This window comes from Ursus arctos, unplaced genomic scaffold, assembly GCF_023065955.2.
Source record: "Ursus arctos isolate Adak ecotype North America unplaced genomic scaffold, UrsArc2.0 scaffold_24, whole genome shotgun sequence".
Lineage (NCBI taxonomy): Eukaryota > Metazoa > Chordata > Mammalia > Carnivora > Ursidae > Ursus > Ursus arctos.
This window is the reverse complement of record NW_026622919.1, coordinates 14776455-14794731: the sequence shown is the minus strand read 5'-3', so window position 1 is coordinate 14794731 and position 18277 is coordinate 14776455. Positions and strand designations below refer to the sequence as shown.

Below are 18277 nucleotides of genomic sequence, written 5' to 3'. Positions count from 1 at the left end.
CCTGTCAAGCAAGATGCACCTCGCCTGAGTTATATGGCCGTGGCGGGAGGCTAGTGTTGCCCACATGAGCCTGGCCTGTTAGGCTCCTCAGATCTCTTATGTATCAGAGACAGGTTTTCACATTAGGTTGGGCTGGTAGGATCAGGGGACACTGTGGTATTGAAGGTCATTGCCTTTTTATTTTTTCCCCCTAAATCAAGAACTTATTGTTTTGATTATAAAAGTAAATGACCACATTACAGATCACTTACCAACTAGAAACAAGTAAACATAACTCACAACTTAGCCATCCTCATAGTACCACTGTTCTCGTTTTGATATATTTTCTTCCAGTCCTTTTTCGTGTGCTTATGTATTTTTTTAAGGTGATTACTTCTTTCTGATATTTCCCAGGGCAAATAAGGTAGCTTTTCTAGGGAAAATTGTTTTTAATAGCACATGTCCACTCAGCACTTCGTCTCATCTGTGTAACACCTCATCAAAGTATAAAGGTTCATAATCCCATTAAGCTGAATCATCAGAGAGGGATCTTTAATCACTCAAGTACTTTAACTGGCTGCAAATGACATGTTTGGGGATCATTTTTATATCCCATTGTCCTTTCCTGATGCCTGCCCCAGGTAAGAGGTGCCCGTCTAGGTCCCATTGTGCCGTCCTAGCTCTGCCACAGTGCCTGGGGCCCTGGGACACATAGTGGCCTCACTCTGAGTGCTCTGCCATTCACTGGCTGCATAGCTCTGTGGCTTGGGGCAAGTGCCTGAACATTTTCTGAGTCTCAGTTTCTTCATCTATAAAATGGGGGCTTGAAATAAAACCTCCCTCGCTGGGATCTTGGTGAGCAAATGCTTTGTAAACTGTGATCCCTGCACCCGCCCCAAATGCGGGAACCATTTTCCTCCTCACCTGAGTTGTGACCTTGCTGCTGGCTTTCTCTGTCACTAGCGGATGATCACCAGGCTCTCATCTGGGACATCCAGCAAATGCCCCGGGCCATCGAGGACCCTATCCTGGCCTACACAGCTGAAGGGGAGATCAACAACGTGCAGTGGGCGTCGACTCAGCCCGACTGGATTGCCATCTGCTACAACAACTGCCTGGAGATCCTCAGAGTGTAGCGTTGGCAGCGCCTTGCCCACGAGGCGGGGGCTTGTGTGTTTCCTGCCTCTGCCCCATCCCCAAAGTAAGAAGAAACGTGTTTCTGGTGGCCAGTATGTCTCTCATTGCTTTGCACCACTGTTACCAGAAGCTGCTCTAGGAGTTCTGGCCAGTCGTCCCATCGCTGCCTGTGCCAGACTCAGTGCTGTGTGGCGCCTCCTCAGCCCAGGGCTGAGTTTTAAGATTTTCTCTCCTTTTCTCTTCTCCTTTGGTTCCTCCATTAAAATTTTCTGTATATTTGTTTGTCAGCTGTTGTGTTAATGAGCATTGCAGGCACTGGCTATGTTTGTATTCATCTGCCCCAGATGTCTCTTATCTGTCTGCTGCCCAAGGCGGCGATCTGTGTCTGTGTCATGTTAGCACTTATGAGGGAACAAATACCAATTTGGAGTTGTCTTTCCTCCTATTATCAATGTCTTTAACAAATTTCAACTTTGTATATTTTTTACCTATCAGGCTAATTTTTTTACGAAAAGAATTTTACTCTTCCTGGTTTCTTCCTTTGTTTCATAGTCCACCCCATTAGCACTTCCTCTCTTCCCTCAGTGCCTGGATCTAGCACTCGGCCCTTGACCCCATGAGCAGTTTGCCTTCTTGAATCACTGCCTGAGTGCAACGTACCTGACCAGGAGTCCCAAACCGCCTCGGTGCTCTGAAGTCGGCCAGTTCTCTCACCTTTTCTCAGCCCGGCTCTTTTTGAGGGCCTTCTGGGCTCCAAACAGACATGTGAAGCCTTCTGTTACTTCCCAAAGTACCTCTGTCCAACCCCGCTGGGACCTACTGGCAATGTGTTAGAGCTGAGAGAGACAGCGTGTCTGACGTGAAGGGAATGGTTTCAGAAAAGCTGAGCTTAGAGTGAATTTCCAGTACGTAGTTTCCGAGTCAGTGTTTCCCTCCAGATGTAAGTCCCAGGCCATTTTCTTTCACGTCCTGAATGATAGGCAAGCACAATCTGTAATCTGAACTTTAGTATCTCGATTCGGTTGGTTTACTGTTGGTTGGCCACTCTGAGTGAGAGAGTCCTGCTTGAGAGGCACATAGTCTGTGTCTCTAATCCTGAACAAGAGCTCCTTTAGAGTGTGGGGGACTGTCAGCTCCTGGAAGGAGTGGACTAATAGGCTGTGATAATCCCAGGCCATCAAGTAAATATAAACAGCCTCAGGGCCAGCCAGTTAATGCGCACCTGTCAACCCTCCAAGCCACCCCCCAACCCCGCCGCCATTAGGTGCTGAGCAGTATTGGACTTGCAGGCTGCAATGTCTGTTTCCGTTACGTGATTGAGTTTCACGGAGGGGCTTGTGTGTGAATCCAGTGGTAGATGAGTCTTCGGACAGGCAGCGTTGGGGACATGCTCAGAGTCTCGGGGGACTTTGGTCTAGCGTGTTCTGTCATAGGTTTTTGAGCCCCTCTGAGTTGCGCAGCTGTTGAGTAGGAGAGTAGCAGACCTTAAGGCTGGTGGTTTTGTCCACTTGGGTTCTCACCTGCTCTTGAGAAACAAAATAGTTATGTTCTCCTGGGTCCTTAAACTCTGTGGTTGAGTCTCGTTTTCCAAAGCAGATGTGTGTTTATCTCCAAAGTCACAGCTCTTTGCTTTACTACACAGGTCCAAAGAAAAAGGCTCTTTTCTTAGCGTATTACCCCTTCTGCTTTTTTACTTTCTTATTCTGATTTTGAGGCTCTTTAGCTGGCCATCCACTTGAGGTTGACTTTCTTGCATTTACTACCAGATTTGCACTGTCATTCCGTGGTGTGAAGTGAGCAGTTCTTGGTCGGAGCCCTCCTCTGCTTGTAATTGTGTTTGCTGGTTCCAGGGTCCTTAAGGGTAGCAAGTCTAAGTTGATGGTTGCTTGCTCTAGGAGGCCATCAGGTCCTTCCCCTGGAAAACGGTCTGAGTTGGAGGTCAGAGTGGTAGGAGGGGCTGGTCCTCCTGGGGCAGGGTTTAACTGCACTGAGTTCTAAGTTAAGATTCCTTTCCTGATCTGCACTTAAATGTGGTCTGCATGGTGAGAAGATTTGTCAACTGGAAGTGGAAAACAATCAGGGGAAAAAATTAGTCTGTAGTAATTAGAATATATTTGCATAAAGTTGCTATTACTCTGTAAACCAACAACTTTTGGTGGGTTTTATTCCTTGCCCTGCGGGCTCCCAGACCTTTCACCCCTCCTTAGGTCCTGCAGTGCAGTCCTTCTCCTCCTGGCATCCACCTGGGGCCCAGATGAGACTCCCCAGTCTCCCTGAGCAAACACACACAGAGTTGCTGAGATGCCGGTATTTTGAAGTCCCAGCTCCCTTACCCTCCATTTACACCACAGGCCAGGTGGCCTCATGGCTCAGGAGTGGATTTGTGTGGTCTCAAGACTGAGAAAGCCTCTTAGCCAGGCATTCTCCGGGAAGCAGAGATCTGTTGTATTTTCAAAAGCAAGTGTCTGTTTAATTTGTTTAGGTTTTCAAATTGCCACCAGAGAAAACAGGCGGGAGGCTCTGGATCTGTTCTCCTTGTGAGTGAGAAGAGCGGTGGCCAGGACTTCCCTGGAAAGGCCACAGGGCAGCATGTCTGGGCTCTGGCTCTCCTGGCGGTGGCCCTTCTGTGTGCTCCTGCCCCGGGACTGAAGCTGACTTTGTTTTCCTTGTCTGCTCTGAGGGGACGGAGAGGTGCTGAATAAATTCGGCTTCAGGTTCCACATCAGATAGTTGGTGAATGAGTACAAGTCCTTCAGGGGCTTGAGTGTTTACCCCAAGAAGAGTGGGAACCCTCTCCTTCTAGGGAGGAATGAAGCTCAAGTCGAGGACTTGAAGAGGGAAGATATTTGATCACTGGGTGAGAATTTCTTATCAGAACCAGGATCAGCTCTCAAGAACCATTTAAGATTTTGGGGAAAAAAAAAACAAAAACAAAAAATTGAGACTCCTACAGGGTTTTGATGATAGTTTTGGCTGAAATTTTAAGAGGAGATTTGAGATGCAGGAGGAAGTCTATGGTAAGTGTTTCTTTAGATCAAGGGAGAAAAAATATTAGAGGGCATGAAAGGTCTGGGGTGGCCATGGAATGAGGCTGTGCCCGCAGCTTGTGTCAGCCTTTTTGGACCATCCGTCAGGTGTCTGTGACACTGGCTAACTGTGGGGACAGGATGCCAGCTTGGGCAGAGGAGCCCCTTCCTGCAGCACTGCAGCCGTAGGTGGTGTTTGGTGGCAATGGTCCGCAGGTGCTGGGAGTCCGTAGCCATTCCTGATCATGGCTCTTGGTTGCAGGTTTGTACGGAGCAGAGGAAGCAGAGGTTGTAAACAGCCCTGCTGATTTTCCTCCCCTCCCTTTTCTTTTCTCTTCCTCTGGCCTTGCCCCCATAGAACTTTCTCCCTGCTGCAGCCTGGGCCTCAAGTCTGAGGTGGTAAGGACAGGTGGGAGCTGTAGGGTTTACCACACATGGGAGGACCATCCCCAGTATGAGAATGTGGCAGCTTCTTTGCTTGCCTGGCTTGGAGTAAGGGAGACCATTCAAGTAGACGCCTCTCTCAAAGCAGACGCTTCCCTTTACTCTCTGCACTCCAAATGAGGAAGGAAGGTCATGCCTGGCACTTAAGTTGGGATTTCCCAGGGAGGAGAGCTGGGCTGAGCATCACTGTGAGCCCTGGGTGAGGCTCTCCGTACTGGCTGGGCCAGCTGCCCAGTGTCTCCTGTTGCAGAGCCTTGCCTGCTTCTCCCACCTGCACCCTCTTCTCCCACGATTGTCTTGCTGCTGGCTCTCAGAGTCAAAGGTGTGGCCTCACAGTGCGGGCCCGGTCCTCTCAGGCTGCTTTGTGGGTAATACTTTTTAAGTATGGAAACATGCAGGTGCCTTCCCAAAGAGGCTTGGACTGGTGTATCAAACCAGAAACAAATAAGCTAGTGAAAGTATGAACTCAAGAAGGACGATGTTGGCAGTCTGTGTAACAGCTAGAAAACTTACAAGGCCCCACCTATAGGACAACCCAGTGGCTATGGACTTGGGATGTCTGCCGTTAGAGAGCAGTGCTCTCACCTGGGATTGGTTGTGGTAAGCCAGTGTGCAGCGAGACTTGTTGAGCTAAAGCTTTGACTTGCTTGAGTTGAGTATGAATCACTTGCTTTGGTTCCTGTGTATTTTATGACCCTGTCAGTGACCCCCGCCCCCGAGTGTGAACTTGTAGCATGATTGTACAAACCTCTGTGTAGAAAACGGAGATTCCTTGTTTTCAGAGATGTTAAGCTCTAGCCAATCAATTTCTGTCCCCTCTAGCCTAGTACGTCTGAACTTCATTTCTTGTTATATACTTAAACTTTTCCTCTATACTCTAGGTTTTGTGACCTCCCATGGTCAGGTGGAGAGGAAGCTGCCCCCTTGCAGAACTGTACTATCACCCATTTTTCTTTTTAAAATATTATTATCACAGGACTGATTGTACACAGGGCTTGTAATAAAATGTTAACACTGTGCTGTGAAACCGCAATGGTAAATCTCCATTGAAGGCGACTTCAAAGGCACCTGAAAGTGGAGTGTTACATCTATGACTTTATTTCTTGCTTCCTGAGTATATTAAACCTAATTTTCACCCTTTCATTCTGTTTCAGCCTCCTGTATAAGAAGTACCGTATTTTCTGCCCATCATACTTTGTAATAAAACTTGAACATGTATAGATTGACTGAATTTCTTCTTGTGATGAATTCAGTTCTTCCCATTCTGCCACTGTGGTCATGTTCCAGAGACACCGGCTGGGGGATGAGAGTCCACCCCAGTGCATCACACTATCCTACAGCCTGAGTCATCCCTTTTAATAAAACACAGAGCACATACTCTGTGCCAGGGGCTGTGACCCTCAGGTTGCTTGCAGTCTCCCAGATAAACACTTCCTGTCAGTGTTGTACAATACGGGTGTGTTGAGGCTTACTGGTTGCCCTGAGGATGAGTTGATCCCCTGCACCTGGGTAGGAGCCTGAGGAAGTCAGGGAAAACTTCACAAGACAAGGGATGTTTGAACTGAGTTTTGAAGGCTGAGTAGGAGTTCTCTGGGAATAGGGAAAGATATTTAAAGCAGAGGGAACATTCGTGTACAACACTATAGAGGCAAGAGAAATATGGCCATATTCAGAGAATTGTAAGTGGATGTGGGGTTTTGAATGGGGAATGTGGCTAGAGAGGTAAGCAGAAGCCGGATCAGGCAGAGTCTTCTGTGCGTTGCAGAACGTTTAGACCTTAACGCCTGTATGAGACTTTGGAAAACTCGCGTAGAGGGAAGTCCTGCTCAGAACTGCACCTTAGGGGGCAGTGAAGAAAATGCCTGAGTAGGGGGTGAAACAGGGAGTCAGTTCACCGACTGTAACAGTCAGGATGAGAAAAAGTAAAAGCCTGAACTAAAGCAGGGGCAGCAGGGAAGGAGGGCACAGGGCATAACTGAAGAGATTTAAAAGACAGGGTAATCAGGATGCATTGAAGTACTGGCTCTGAAGGATGACAAGTGATAACTCCCAGACCCTGTGGGTTTGGACACCAGGTTCCGATGGCTGGCTGGGGTTTCCAAGTCCAAGCCAGTTTCCTCAGCCTACGCCCGAACATGGTAAGATGGAGGAGTGGCTGTCCCCACTGCTGTGTAAATGCTCCAAGTCCTGGTTGAATACTCCCTCCATTTATTTTTATTTTCATTCTGGGCTCACATTTAATCATTTCAAGGGAAGAGAAGAAGGGCAAATGGTGATTGATTCCATGAGCCAGTATTTGGCAAGGAACTGGCATCGTGTCAGAGGCATTGAGGTGGGGGCAGCAGTGGGTCTGGAGAATGGGGGGCGCCTGGCTGGCTCAGTCAGTAGAGCACGTGACCCTTAATCTCAGGGCTGTGAGTTCAAGCCCCATGGTGTGGAGGCTACTTAAAAAACAAACAAAAAACTACTAAGAGTTTAGACTATGTGGCAAAATGAGCACCTGCTGGCTCTGTTAGAACTGTGCTGTACAGTCTGACAACATGTATTGTATGGGAGATTCCTGCTCTTTGGTTTTTAAGGGGAGCTCCAGGAGAGTCATACCGGCAATTTTCATCTCACTAGCCTGGGCTAAGCTGCAGTAACAAACCCCCACATCGCAGAGACTGAACACAACAAAATTTTACTATTTGCTTATGTGAAGTCCTTTGGAGGTCGGTCAGCTACCTCATCCAGAACTTGTGGACTCCAAGGTTGCTTAGAAGGGGAAAATATGTTAGGAATAGTCCTGCCTGTATCTGCCAAATTCAGTCACATGATTCCAGCCTAACTGCAAGGATGTTTAAGAAAGATAGTCTGCCTGTACACCTAGGAAGAGGAAATAAAGTGGCGGATAAATAGTTCTATCTCTGCCACACCATCATATTAGCAACCAATGTTAATGATTTCTGTGATCCTGAAAACCAGGCTTTAGAGATGGCTCAGTCATCCGTGAATTTATCTTGAGTATTAGCTCAGACCGAGAAGGTAATTCTGTCCTGCCGTTCATCACAGATAAATAGATACATAAAACCAGCTGCAAAGTTAACAGGAAACAATATTTCTCCCAAGCACACCTGCAACTTAAAAGTGTCATAGTTCCCTTCTCTGAGTGACTTCTTTTTAAAAATTCACTTAGGAACTTTGTTCTGTAAAATCAGGGACTGTCAGAAAGTTTGCTGTTTGAAATTCTATCAGTGAGAATGAAGACTTACAGTCTTGCTTGGAGAATCTAAATCACTCCGACAGAGAAGCAGCCTTGATTTCCAACCCACGTATAGAATTTCAGAGCAGGTGTTTCTGAACACGGCATTCCCCATTTAGCTTTGTAGTTTCCACGGAAACTGAACTCGGACTGCCTAGCAGTGCAGAGCTGATGTTGACCCACTTCTCATACAGCTCTGTGTTCCGTTGAGCCTATCAAACTCTATTTCACTGAAGTTTCACCTAACTTCCACCTTTCCTCACAATCGTATAATAATTATCTTTTCCTCTGCTTGGTGAGACACCCCACCATCCCTCTGCTGTGGAGTTTTCCCTGTTGCACTGAGTCCGTAGCCTGACTTTGTTGAACTACAGGTTTGCCCTTGGTAGACTTAGGCTGGGCTAGGGCAATCTCAGACTTTACTTTGGCCTTCATGCTTATTTGTGATTATAAATTCCCTTAATTTGCTTTTTGCTATTCAAAGTGACATATTAAACTATATTTTTAAATGACAAAAAAGTAATACCATATATGAATGCTAGTAAGTATATGAAAAGATCTTTGACATCATTAGTCATGAGGGAAATACAAATCAAAAGCACAATAAGATATCACTTTATACCCACTAGGGTGGCAACAGCTATAGTAAAAAAGAGATGATAAATGTTGACAAGGATGTGGAGAAAAGTGGAAACCTCATACATTGCTGGTGGGAACGTAAAATAATGCAACTGTGTTGCAAAACAGTCTGGCAGTTCCTTAAAAGATTAAACCGAGTTACTACACAACCCATCAATTCCACTCCTAGGTATATACCCAAAAGAAACAAACAAATGTCTATACGAAAACTTGTATACAAATGTTCATGACAATATTATAATAGAAGATGGCAACAACCCAAATGTTCATCAACTGATGAATGGATAAATAAAATGTTGTATATTCATACAATGGAATATGATTTGGCAATAAAAAAGGAATGAAGTACTGATACGTGCTACATCAATGAACCCTGAAAACATCATGCTAAGTGAAAGAAGCCAGTCACAAAGGACCACATATGATTCTATTCATGTGAAATGTCCAGAATAGGCAAACCCATAGAGGAAGAAGTAAATTGGTGATATCCCAGGACTGAAAAAATTGGGGGAAAATGGGGAATGACTGCTAATGGATACATGGTTTCTTTCTGGGGTGACTAAAATGTAAAATTTATTATGGTGATGGTAACACAAATCTGTGAATACATATACTAAAAACCATTATACACTTTAAATTGGTGATGTATGACGTGAATTGTTTCAATAAAGCTGTTATTTAAAAAAACAAAAAACAAGAACTATGCTGGACACAGTGGTCCTGTCCTGCTCTCAAAGAATTTCATATTGTGGCGGAGACAAACATTTTTAGGTAAGTGCTAAGGTACAGGGGAATATGAAGTGTCATGTGAGCCCAAAGGAGGGCAACTGGAGAATTAGGGGATGTTTTCCTTTGGTGGAAAATTATGTCCGAACTGAATCTTGAAGGAAAAACAAAATTTAGCCAGGTGAAGTGAAGTGGAACAAGGATCAGCAAAGACCCAGGTTTGTGCTGAAGACAGGAAATGGGGAAAGTACTAGGAGCAATCTGATGTTGCTAATATGGCAAAGTACAAGGAGGACAGTGCCGAGCCCATCACAGAGTAGCTTGGATAATAAGCAACAACAATAATACATTCCTAAGTGAACTATTAGTTTAAGCTAAAAATTTCAGTTGGACTCTAAAAGTCGCCCCCATCTCGACCCCGGCTCTGCACAGGTGCGAGAAAGGAGCAAGTACCGTGCGACGGAACGGAGTTTTCGGGCGGTGGGGGCGGGTTTCTGGAACGGACCGGGGGAAAGGAAGTGTGCTACATTATCTAAGGCACCGCTCCCGGCTTCCGCGGGGATGTTATCGGGTCTTTTGTGTCGCGGCTGCGCCGGACTGGCCTGAGCAGTTGGGTTTCTGGTGACGGGTGGCGGCGGCCGCAGGCTCGGGACCTGCTCGTTTCCTCCTCGGACGCCACGGGCTGACCTTGGCCGCCGCTCATCGGCTGTTCTTGCTGACCTAGGTCCAAGGTCGAAGCTGATGGCAGCTTGGGCCGCTGTCAACCTGAGCAGGGTCGCTGCTCGGGGCTTGCGGGGGGCGCGAGGCCCCGGGGTCCGGGCGGCTCTTCCGCCCACCCTCGCGGCCTCCCAGCCTGAGCCCATGGGCTGTACTCCGGCTCCGGGCAGGACGCTGCACCTCACCGCGGCGGTTCCTGCTGGGCACAACAAGTGGTCCAAAGTCCGGCATATCAAGGGTCCCAAGGACGCCGAGAGGAGTCGCATCTTTTCCAAGCTCAGTTTGAGTATCCGCCTGGCAGTTAAAGGTAAGTCACCCGCTGCTGCGCTCTCTACGCCCACAGCTAAAGCAGGGCCCACCCCGACCCTTGGTCCTTCATATTCTTTTCTTTTCCTAATTCCCACCGTTGCCCACTTCATAAAAGCTCAGGTCACCTACCTACGTTGTATGTCTCCACTCACCTTTCCAGATGCTGAGCGTCTGCCTGCTTGGCAGGGAGTTGCTGTTAGGACAATAATGGTAAAAGTGACTTCATTCTAGTGTGTAGCTGGGTACTTCATGGAAACAGACCCTAAGAGTAAGGTCACGTGTATCTTGCCTGAAGAGACAAATCAAGCCCTCTATTCCCCTCTGGTAACACATAGGTTGTGGCAGGGGCATTGAATAAATCCATTACTTGCCCAGTCTCAGTTTGCTTCATTACAGTTTCCTAAGACATATTTTCTTGGAAGGTAAGTTTGCAACCATGTCTTTTTCAATTGTGTAGCCATGGCAAGACGGCTTTTTTGTTTTTGCATTTAGTGTAAGATACCTGTAAGAGTGGAGAAAAAAGTCCTTTAAATTCATGGACTTTGGGGTCAAGAAGACTTGGTTTCTGTCACTTACTAAATGTATGACCTTGAGTAAATGGCTTAACCTTGCTGAGTTTCAGTTTCCTTCTGTAAAACAGGGATAGTACCCACCTTCTGGTCGTTTCTGGCACATAATAGGCACTCAGTAAATACTAATTTACCCCTAGAATTCGTGCCTGATATTTCTCTTGGCTTCCTTCTAAATTCTTGATATTGAGTGAGATCAACACTCTTGAGTGTTTGTTATGTGCACTGGTGATACAGAATAATGAGGTAGAGCCCTTACCCTGAGAGACAGCATGATTACATGCTGTCATATGAGCGTTTCAATAATTATACACAAAGTAGTAGAGTCAGAGCAAGAGGAAATGTTGGTACCATTTTCATCCTTACCTCTTTGTTGCAAAGTGGTGTTTGCTGAAACCTAGCAGAAAGATATCCATCCTTAAATAGTGAATTAGAAACTTCTTTTCCAAAATGCTTCTCCATATTTCATTTAAATAGTGAATAAATGTTCTAAATTAACTGAGAGCCAAGGGGTGACTTGCTGCTCTTTTGGCTGGGGGTGGGTAGAGTGGCAGAAATCCCTTCTTTCTCCCCGGCTGTAATGAGATGTGTTCACTCACTCTTTTCTCTCTATCTCAGAAGGAGGCCCCAACCCTGAGCACAACAGCAACCTGGCCAACATCTTAGAGGTGTGTCGCAGCAAGCACATGCCCAAGTCAACGATTGAGGCATCGCTGAAAATGGGGGTGTGTCTTCAGTTTGACTTCTTGTTATTGATCACAGTCCCTCCAGGGCCCATGTCTGGAAGGCTACCAGACACTCCTTAGATTATCAGAGAGATGGGTAGCATTGTGGTTGAAACCCTCAATACAGAGCCTTCTGGTGGCTCTCTGACCTTGGACAGTAGTTATGGGAGCACAATCAGGAATAGGATAAATAGAAAATGTACAGAACCAGACGGCCTAGGACTACTCAGCCAAAGTGTGAGGAAGTGCGGTAGAAAGAAGGGGGCACAATGTAGGGAATATTAGATTGAGGAAGGGTACGTTTTTCAGATATGTATGCCCTAAAGGAGAAGAGCCAGTAGAAAGGGAGACGGGGCATTAGTGATGGTGGGAGGCGCAAGGTGTAGAGTGCAGTTATGGGGATTGTCTTTGAGCCTAGGTGAGAGGACACCTCTTCCTCTGGGACAGTAGGAAGGATTTGAGAAAGTGATAAGCATCTTAATAGCTAATAATTATTTAGTGCTTACTCTAGGCCAAGCACTTTGATAAGAACTTTGTATGCATTACCTCACTGAATCCTCAAAACAACCTTAAGTGGAAACTGAGACGCAGAAAGATTAGGTGACCAAGTCACACAGAAAACGACAGACTTGAAACCAGACAGACTGTAGAACCTGTTCTCTAACCATTATACACATGCTGTCATGTGGGCTGTGGTGCAGATAAAGTGGAAGTAGAGGATTTCCCCCCACCTGGTGGCCCTTTATTTCCTTTGTGAAAGAAGAAGGAAGAAATTGTCATTTGAGAGTTCCCGGAAAGGCAGCAAGGCAGGGTACTGGGAGAGAGTGGTGAAGGTCAGATGTGTGGGCAAGCGATGAGTGGAGGCAGCATGGGAGGTCCAATGAGATTGGTCACTAGACCTTCAATGAATTGTTTGAATTTTTTGGCCATGCTGTTTTCAGTGGTTCCTATGATAGGGCCCAGGTGTGCTATTTCCTAAAGCGACACTCAGCACCCCAGGGGTAGGAGACTTTACAGGTGGGTTTCATGCCAGATGGGTGTAGGAAGATGAGTCTTGGTGGGAGCGTGGGGTGGTGTGTGTGTTAGATGTGGGATTCAGCTGGGACAGGGAGGAAATGAAACTGGGAGATAGCTCATTGATTGTTCAGGGACCAGAGAAACACTTCCTTCCCAGTAAGGGGTTGTACTTGCAATTACCTCAGAAGTTGGTCCCAAAGGGCCACCTCTCAGAGGTGGGGGATAACAATAAAGACTTGAGACCCTAAGCTGTACCCCAGAGTGCCCATCCCATGGAGTTAGTGTCCGTGTTCTGGCTGGGATGCAAGAGGTAATTGGGAAACAGGAAAATGTGCTCATGTTGTTTATTGCAGAAAACCAAGGATGTTTATTTGCTGTATGAGGGCCGAGGCCCTGGTGGCTCTTCTCTGCTCATTGAAGCATTATCTAACAGTGGCTCCAAGTGCTATTCAGACATCAGACATATCCTGAACAAGAATGGGTAGGTGTAGGTCTGGGGAGAGTGGAAGGGTATGAAGCCTTGAGGTTCCAGTTCTTTGCAAGGAAAGTACAGTTGTTCCTGGTGGCATTTCAGGTTTTAAGCATACTTCATCCTTAGCAGAATCCAAATGGGATCATTTATTCTCCCTTAATTTGTTCTGTACTAGACAGGATACGGAAGACTTGTTCATCAGGCGGAGAAGGGGCCCTTTGTCCCATTTTTCCCATCTGTAGCCATATGATGTCCAGGTCTTAAAATGTACCACCAAGACTGGAATCTTAAATGATGAGCAATGTCTTTGCATCCACTAAACTGCAATCAGGGCAGAAAGAAGGGGATGGAGATATGTTTGGATTTTTCTCTTGCCCGGTGGTAGCTGCATATTCTCCTTCAGAATATGTATGTCTATACTCCAAAGGCTGGGTGGGAAACAGTAATTAGAATGCAGTGCTATGTGGGGGCTGAGTGTCTACAGACATTCAGTCTGGCGTGTTTCCTTTCCTTTGAGGGGAATGATGGCTGATGGAGCTCGCCACTCTTTTGATAAGAAGGGGGTGGTCGTGGTTGGAGTGGAGGACAGAGAGAAGAAAGCTGTGAACCTAGAGCGTGCCCTGGAGCTGGCAATTGAAGCAGGAGCTGAAGATGTCAAGGAAACTGAAGATGAAGAGGAAAAGAACATTTTTAAAGTGAGTATGAAGCCTTGGTGTTTGGTGGACTTTCTAGAGGGTCCTAATAGATGTGTTAAGGCGTGCTTCTCTGTTTCTTCTTTCTTGCACCCTGGGGTACAAATGACATAAAGAGTTCCCATATTGCACAAATATTTATTAAGCGAATACTAGATAGGTCTCACTTTACTGAGGACTACGAGAAGGATTCAGAACTCTGAAAACCGTATCTCCGCTAGTAGGAACTTAAACGCAGTGATTCATTATAGTAGTTCCATTCAGGTTTTGCAAAGTTCTGATTGGCTTTATCCTGTTATCTCCTGGCTCCTCACCTTTTGACTTTCTTTTGTCCCTAGTTTATCTGTGATGCTTCTTCACTGCATCAAGTGAGGAAGAAGCTGGACTCCCTGGGCTTGTGTTCGGTGTCCTGTTCACTAGAATTCATCCCCAACACAAAGGTGCAGCTGGCAGACCCCGACCTGGAGCAGGCCGCCCTTCTCATCCAGGCTCTTGGCAACCATGAGGACGTGATCCAGGTCTATGACAACATTGAGTAACCAGGCTCTGTGTGCCCCCGGGGGCCTTCCTAGGCAACTGGCAGCTCATTCTGGAGCACAGGCTTCTGCAGCGACCCTGAGACTGAAGCAGATTGGAGGCCTAGCAGGTTAGGAGGCATAAAACCAAGATCTGCAGCTTTGTGGCCAAGGGAATCACTACATCTCTGTGGGGCCTCTTTGTCAGCTCTGCTGGTGTCGCAGAGCCCTCCTGGATGCAGGGTGCAGCCAGCCAGCTAATCAGACTCTGATCTTAGGAAGTTGGCCCTTGTGGGAATGGCAGGTGCCCTGAGGGCCCTTGTACTAGAAACTGCTCTTAAATAATGTTAAGTGATCTGGATTGCTACACTCCTGTTGTGTGGCTCTTGTGTTTTCCTGGGTTTTTGTCCAGCTGGGTTTTTGCTCGACTTCCTCTGAAGTCTATAGGTTTAGTTCCACTACTCCAGTCCCAGGCCCTTTTTTTTTTTGACCCAAGAAATGTAGCTCCCTTAAGGCACCACGCTGTGCTCTAATGCTGATCTGGTGACCTAAACCTGTCATCAATCATGCAAATAGTATTTGTCAAACACCTGTGTACCAGGAACTGTACTTAACCAGGAGCAAGATCCTGCTCTAAGACGTAGGACCTCAGAGGTCAGACACAGGACTGCTGTCTGCTGGAACTGCCTGGGGCAGTGTGAGCTGCTGTGCATGCATCCTTGTTCTCTTCTTGTGGCCTCTGTGCCCTCCTTCTGCTAGAGAGCTTAAGGCTCTAACCCAGTAGGAAATCAAGTGCCAATGATAAGGGACTCCCAGGCTGTGCTTCACCCAGGCCCCCATGTGTTCTGAGATTGGTCAGAGCAGACCTGTCAGCAGATTGGACTGCTGTCAGGAAAGGCTATGCCAAGCTGGCTTTGAAAGCTGCTTGGTCCCCAGAATGTCCACCCTAGCTCTTTTTCCTCTCTGCTGCCAAATGATGGGGCACTGGGAACTGAAGAGGAAATGAGAATAGAAGGAAGGGTAAAGGACTGAGTCAGAGCCTGGCCAGCTGGGAAATACAACCCTTCGTACCTTTGGCTCCTAAGGGTCACTTTTGGGTTTAGAGAGACCAGGAGTGCCAGTCACCTGTGCAGGAGCCCATCAGACAAGTCAGGCCTGGAGTGGCTTTTTGATCCCTCTTATCACCTACTCATAAGTTGTTTAAGCCAGTTCTGAGATCAGAGTAATTTTCCTGAAGGAGATTCAGGTAAATGAGGAAAATAACAAAAACCAAATTGGCTGGCTATAAATAATAACTTCAGCTTCTAGGAAAAGCAGATTACTAATTCCATGATGACTCTAACAGTTGGAGAGCAAGGCTAAGGAAAGGAAAACCAATGAACTAACCCACGAGAGTGCCAAAGCATGTGCTCTTACACCTCATTTCACAATCATGATACCACCACCTGGACTCTTTAGTTTTTTGTTTGTTTGTTTGTTTGTTTTTAAAGATTTATTTATTTGTGACAGAGAGAGCAGGGGGAGGGGCAGAGGGAGACAGAATCCCAAGCAGGCTCCACACTCAGCACAGAGCCCAACACAGGGCTTGATCTCATGACCCTGAGATCATGACCTGAGCTAAAATCAAGAGTCGGATGCTTAACCAACTGAGCCACCCAGACGCCCTTGCATTCTTTAGTTTTTAAAGGTGATAACTTATCCAAATATCTGACGAGCACATCCTTAAAATAGTGCAATTTAAAGTGCTGCTTTGTAATTTATAAGATACTTTCAGATGTTATTTATTTGATTTTCACAGCAAACCTACAAAATAATCAGGCCAAGTATCTTATGCACAGATGGTCTCATAGCAAGCAGGTGAGACTAGGTCTGATACTACACTTACGTTGATAGACCTTGGTTTATAAAAATAGCTCTGTTTTGTAAATGTTGAATATAATTATAATTTGGAAGAATCTGGTAATTTCTGTCTGAGAAACCTGCATCAGGAGAGCCTGCTCTGGAAGGGAACTTGGCTACTCATGTGAATAGTCCTCATCTAATAGATAGGATTTGTTAATAAGGATTTTTGTGTAGCTAGTTTTCTTACAGCAAGGGTTTGAATGGCTCTGCACTGACCCCTGGTGGTGCCCTGCAGTCTTTACTGCGGCTGATATGGGAAAGGCAGAAATGCAGCCTTATTTGGACCTGTTCTGCCTCTAAGTCCGCTAAAGAGACCCTTAGCTATAGGTTAAATAGTTAAATAACTATTTAACTGAATAGTTAAGTAGAGAGGATATGAGTTATTTTGCCACTAAAAATTATTTTTTGAAGAATATTTTATGTCAGAAAATGTTTACAATTAAGTGGAAAACAAAGATGTAAAGCTATATGTATAGTATGGTCCAGATTTTAAAATATAGTCATACTTCATGAACTTTTTAAAAAAAAGACTAGAAGGAAGTATATCTAAATCTCAAAACTGGTTATCTCTGGGTGGTGATGTTATCACTGAGTTTTATTTTCTATAATCATATATTTTATCAGGGGAAACATTTTTTTAAAAAAGAAAACTAGTCACATTATTGTCCAGCTAGGGCGACAGCATGTGAGAGGGCAGGAATCAGGCATACCTTAAACTCCAGAGAATGAGATCTGGTCTTGGCTTGCCTTTGCCTTATCTTTGGTCATTGTCTTAGCAGACAAAATCATTCAGTGCCTTGCAGCTGGCTTCGGCTCACTTTCAAGTGACCTTTCTGTGGGATGGGAGTATTTGTGACAGGTTCCGTCCATAGCCTTGACTCTCACAAGAACCGCTCACGTGGTACGTAGCCACCTTCCCTCTGCCAGAGGCCTGGCTGAATCGAACAGGAACCATGTTGGCTCCAGCCAACAATGGAAATTCAGCCATGGCCTGAGTTACTCTTTTGGGTTTTTTTGGTTTTACTCTCTGAAACTTACAGCACAACAGTCAATAAAACTTCACACACGAAGAAACCCCAACTTGTAGACTTTTATTTGAATCCCTGGGGACTCCTCTGGGGCCATTCTGAAGAGGAAATAAATGAGCCAGTAGGTCTCGCAAGAGCGAGTGTAATGATAGAGACCACACGAGTCTTGACCAAAACCGCTTTCTCTCCTTATGCCCTCCCCAGACACTGAACAGGATAGTAGTTTTTGCTTTTCCTTTTTTTTGGTCTTTCTTTTGTCCATGTGAAAGAGGTAACATCTGTGGTTTTTGAATGAATAAGTGACCAAATGGGGGGATTCCCTACCCCTTCCTCCTAAGATATAACCACCATTAACAGTCTACTCTGTATTTTTCTACTCCTTGGAACCAATCTGCTGGGGAACAGATTTCAACTCTGCCAATGGCTAGCAACCTTGGACAAGAACTTAACCTCTTTGCACCTATTTCTTCGTCTATAAAATGAGGACAGCAGTACCTATCTCATAGGGCTATTTTGAGAATTAAGTAAGTTAATGTATGTTAAGCACTTAAAACAGCTCCTGGCAATAGTAAGGGCTCAATAAATGTTGGCCTTTCCCCCCCCAGTAAGTATGAATGAACATTTTTTAAAACTGAAATGTGATCACCCTCTACATTTCTGCTTTATAAGTGCTTTTTAAGTTGTTATAAGTTTTTATTCACTTCACAATGTATCCTGGATGTTGCAATGAACATTACTTACCTTTGCTCCTTACCTTTGCTTGCTTACCTTTGTTCCTTAGGATAAATTTATAGAAGTGGAATTTCTAAATGAAAAGCAATTTTTCCCTATTAGTTAATGTCAGTAATATATAAAATATCACAGTTGTAAAAATCTTCTCTGAGGTAGACATCATTCCTTAACAATGCAGATAAAATAACTGGTTGAACTAGTGATCTGAATATATTCTTTACCTCTGAATTAAAAGGATTTTCATTAGGGGCACCTGGATGGCTCAGTTGGTTGAGCGTCTGCCTTCAGTTCAGGTCATGATCTCAGGGTCCTGGGATCAAGCCCTGCATTGGACTCCCTGCCCTCTGCCCCCACCGCCCGCTCATGCTTACTTGCTCTCTTTCTTCTCTCAAATAAATAAAGTCTTT

At 45.6% G+C, this 18277-nt stretch overlaps 2 protein-coding genes across 4 annotated transcripts in view; both read left to right on the top strand.

Annotated features, from left to right (window-relative positions):
* Positions 1-5804, top strand: part of DCAF7 (DDB1 and CUL4 associated factor 7) — a 29986-nt gene extending 24182 nt beyond the window's left edge. The window contains exons 7-8 of one of the 2 annotated variants that reach the window (XR_003319981.4): positions 943-1180; positions 5741-5804. Coding sequence is in view for 1 of the 2 variants with exons in the window: in XM_026512505.4 (XP_026368290.1) it covers positions 943-1115 (173 nt within the window). In the remaining variant the exon portion in view is untranslated. Of the gene's footprint in view, positions 1-942 lie in introns of both variants that reach the window. The other variant, XM_026512505.4, reaches the window with a different exon arrangement.
* A 3884-nt stretch (positions 5805-9688) lies between these two features.
* Positions 9689-17184, top strand: LOC113265291 (translational activator of cytochrome c oxidase 1). 2 transcript variants are annotated; one of them, XM_026512504.4, is made up of 5 exons: positions 9689-10216; positions 11406-11512; positions 12883-13010; positions 13519-13696; positions 14032-17184. In XM_026512504.4, exons 1-5 carry the CDS (start codon positions 9934-9936, stop codon positions 14230-14232), a joined length of 897 nt encoding a protein of 298 aa, XP_026368289.1. In that variant the 5' UTR covers positions 9689-9933; the 3' UTR covers positions 14233-17184. The 2 variants fall into 2 exon arrangements, with proteins under 2 accessions (XP_026368289.1, XP_044245081.1); XM_044389146.3 differs by having other exon boundaries at positions 9717-10216; positions 11409-11512.
* The last annotated feature ends 1093 nt before the right edge of the window (positions 17185-18277 follow it).

Excerpts from the sequence above, each read along its gene's own strand:
- LOC113265291 (XM_026512504.4), top strand. The coding sequence starts at position 9,934 with ATGGCAGCTTGGGCCGCTGTCAACCTGAGCAGGGTCGCTGCTCGGGGC. Across the intron at positions 13,011-13,518 it reads CATATCCTGAACAAGAATGG|GGGAATGATGGCTGATGGAG; the intron begins GTAGGTGTAGGT and ends CTTTCCTTTGAG. Across the intron at positions 13,697-14,031 it reads AGGAAAAGAACATTTTTAAA|TTTATCTGTGATGCTTCTTC; the intron begins GTGAGTATGAAG and ends TTTTGTCCCTAG.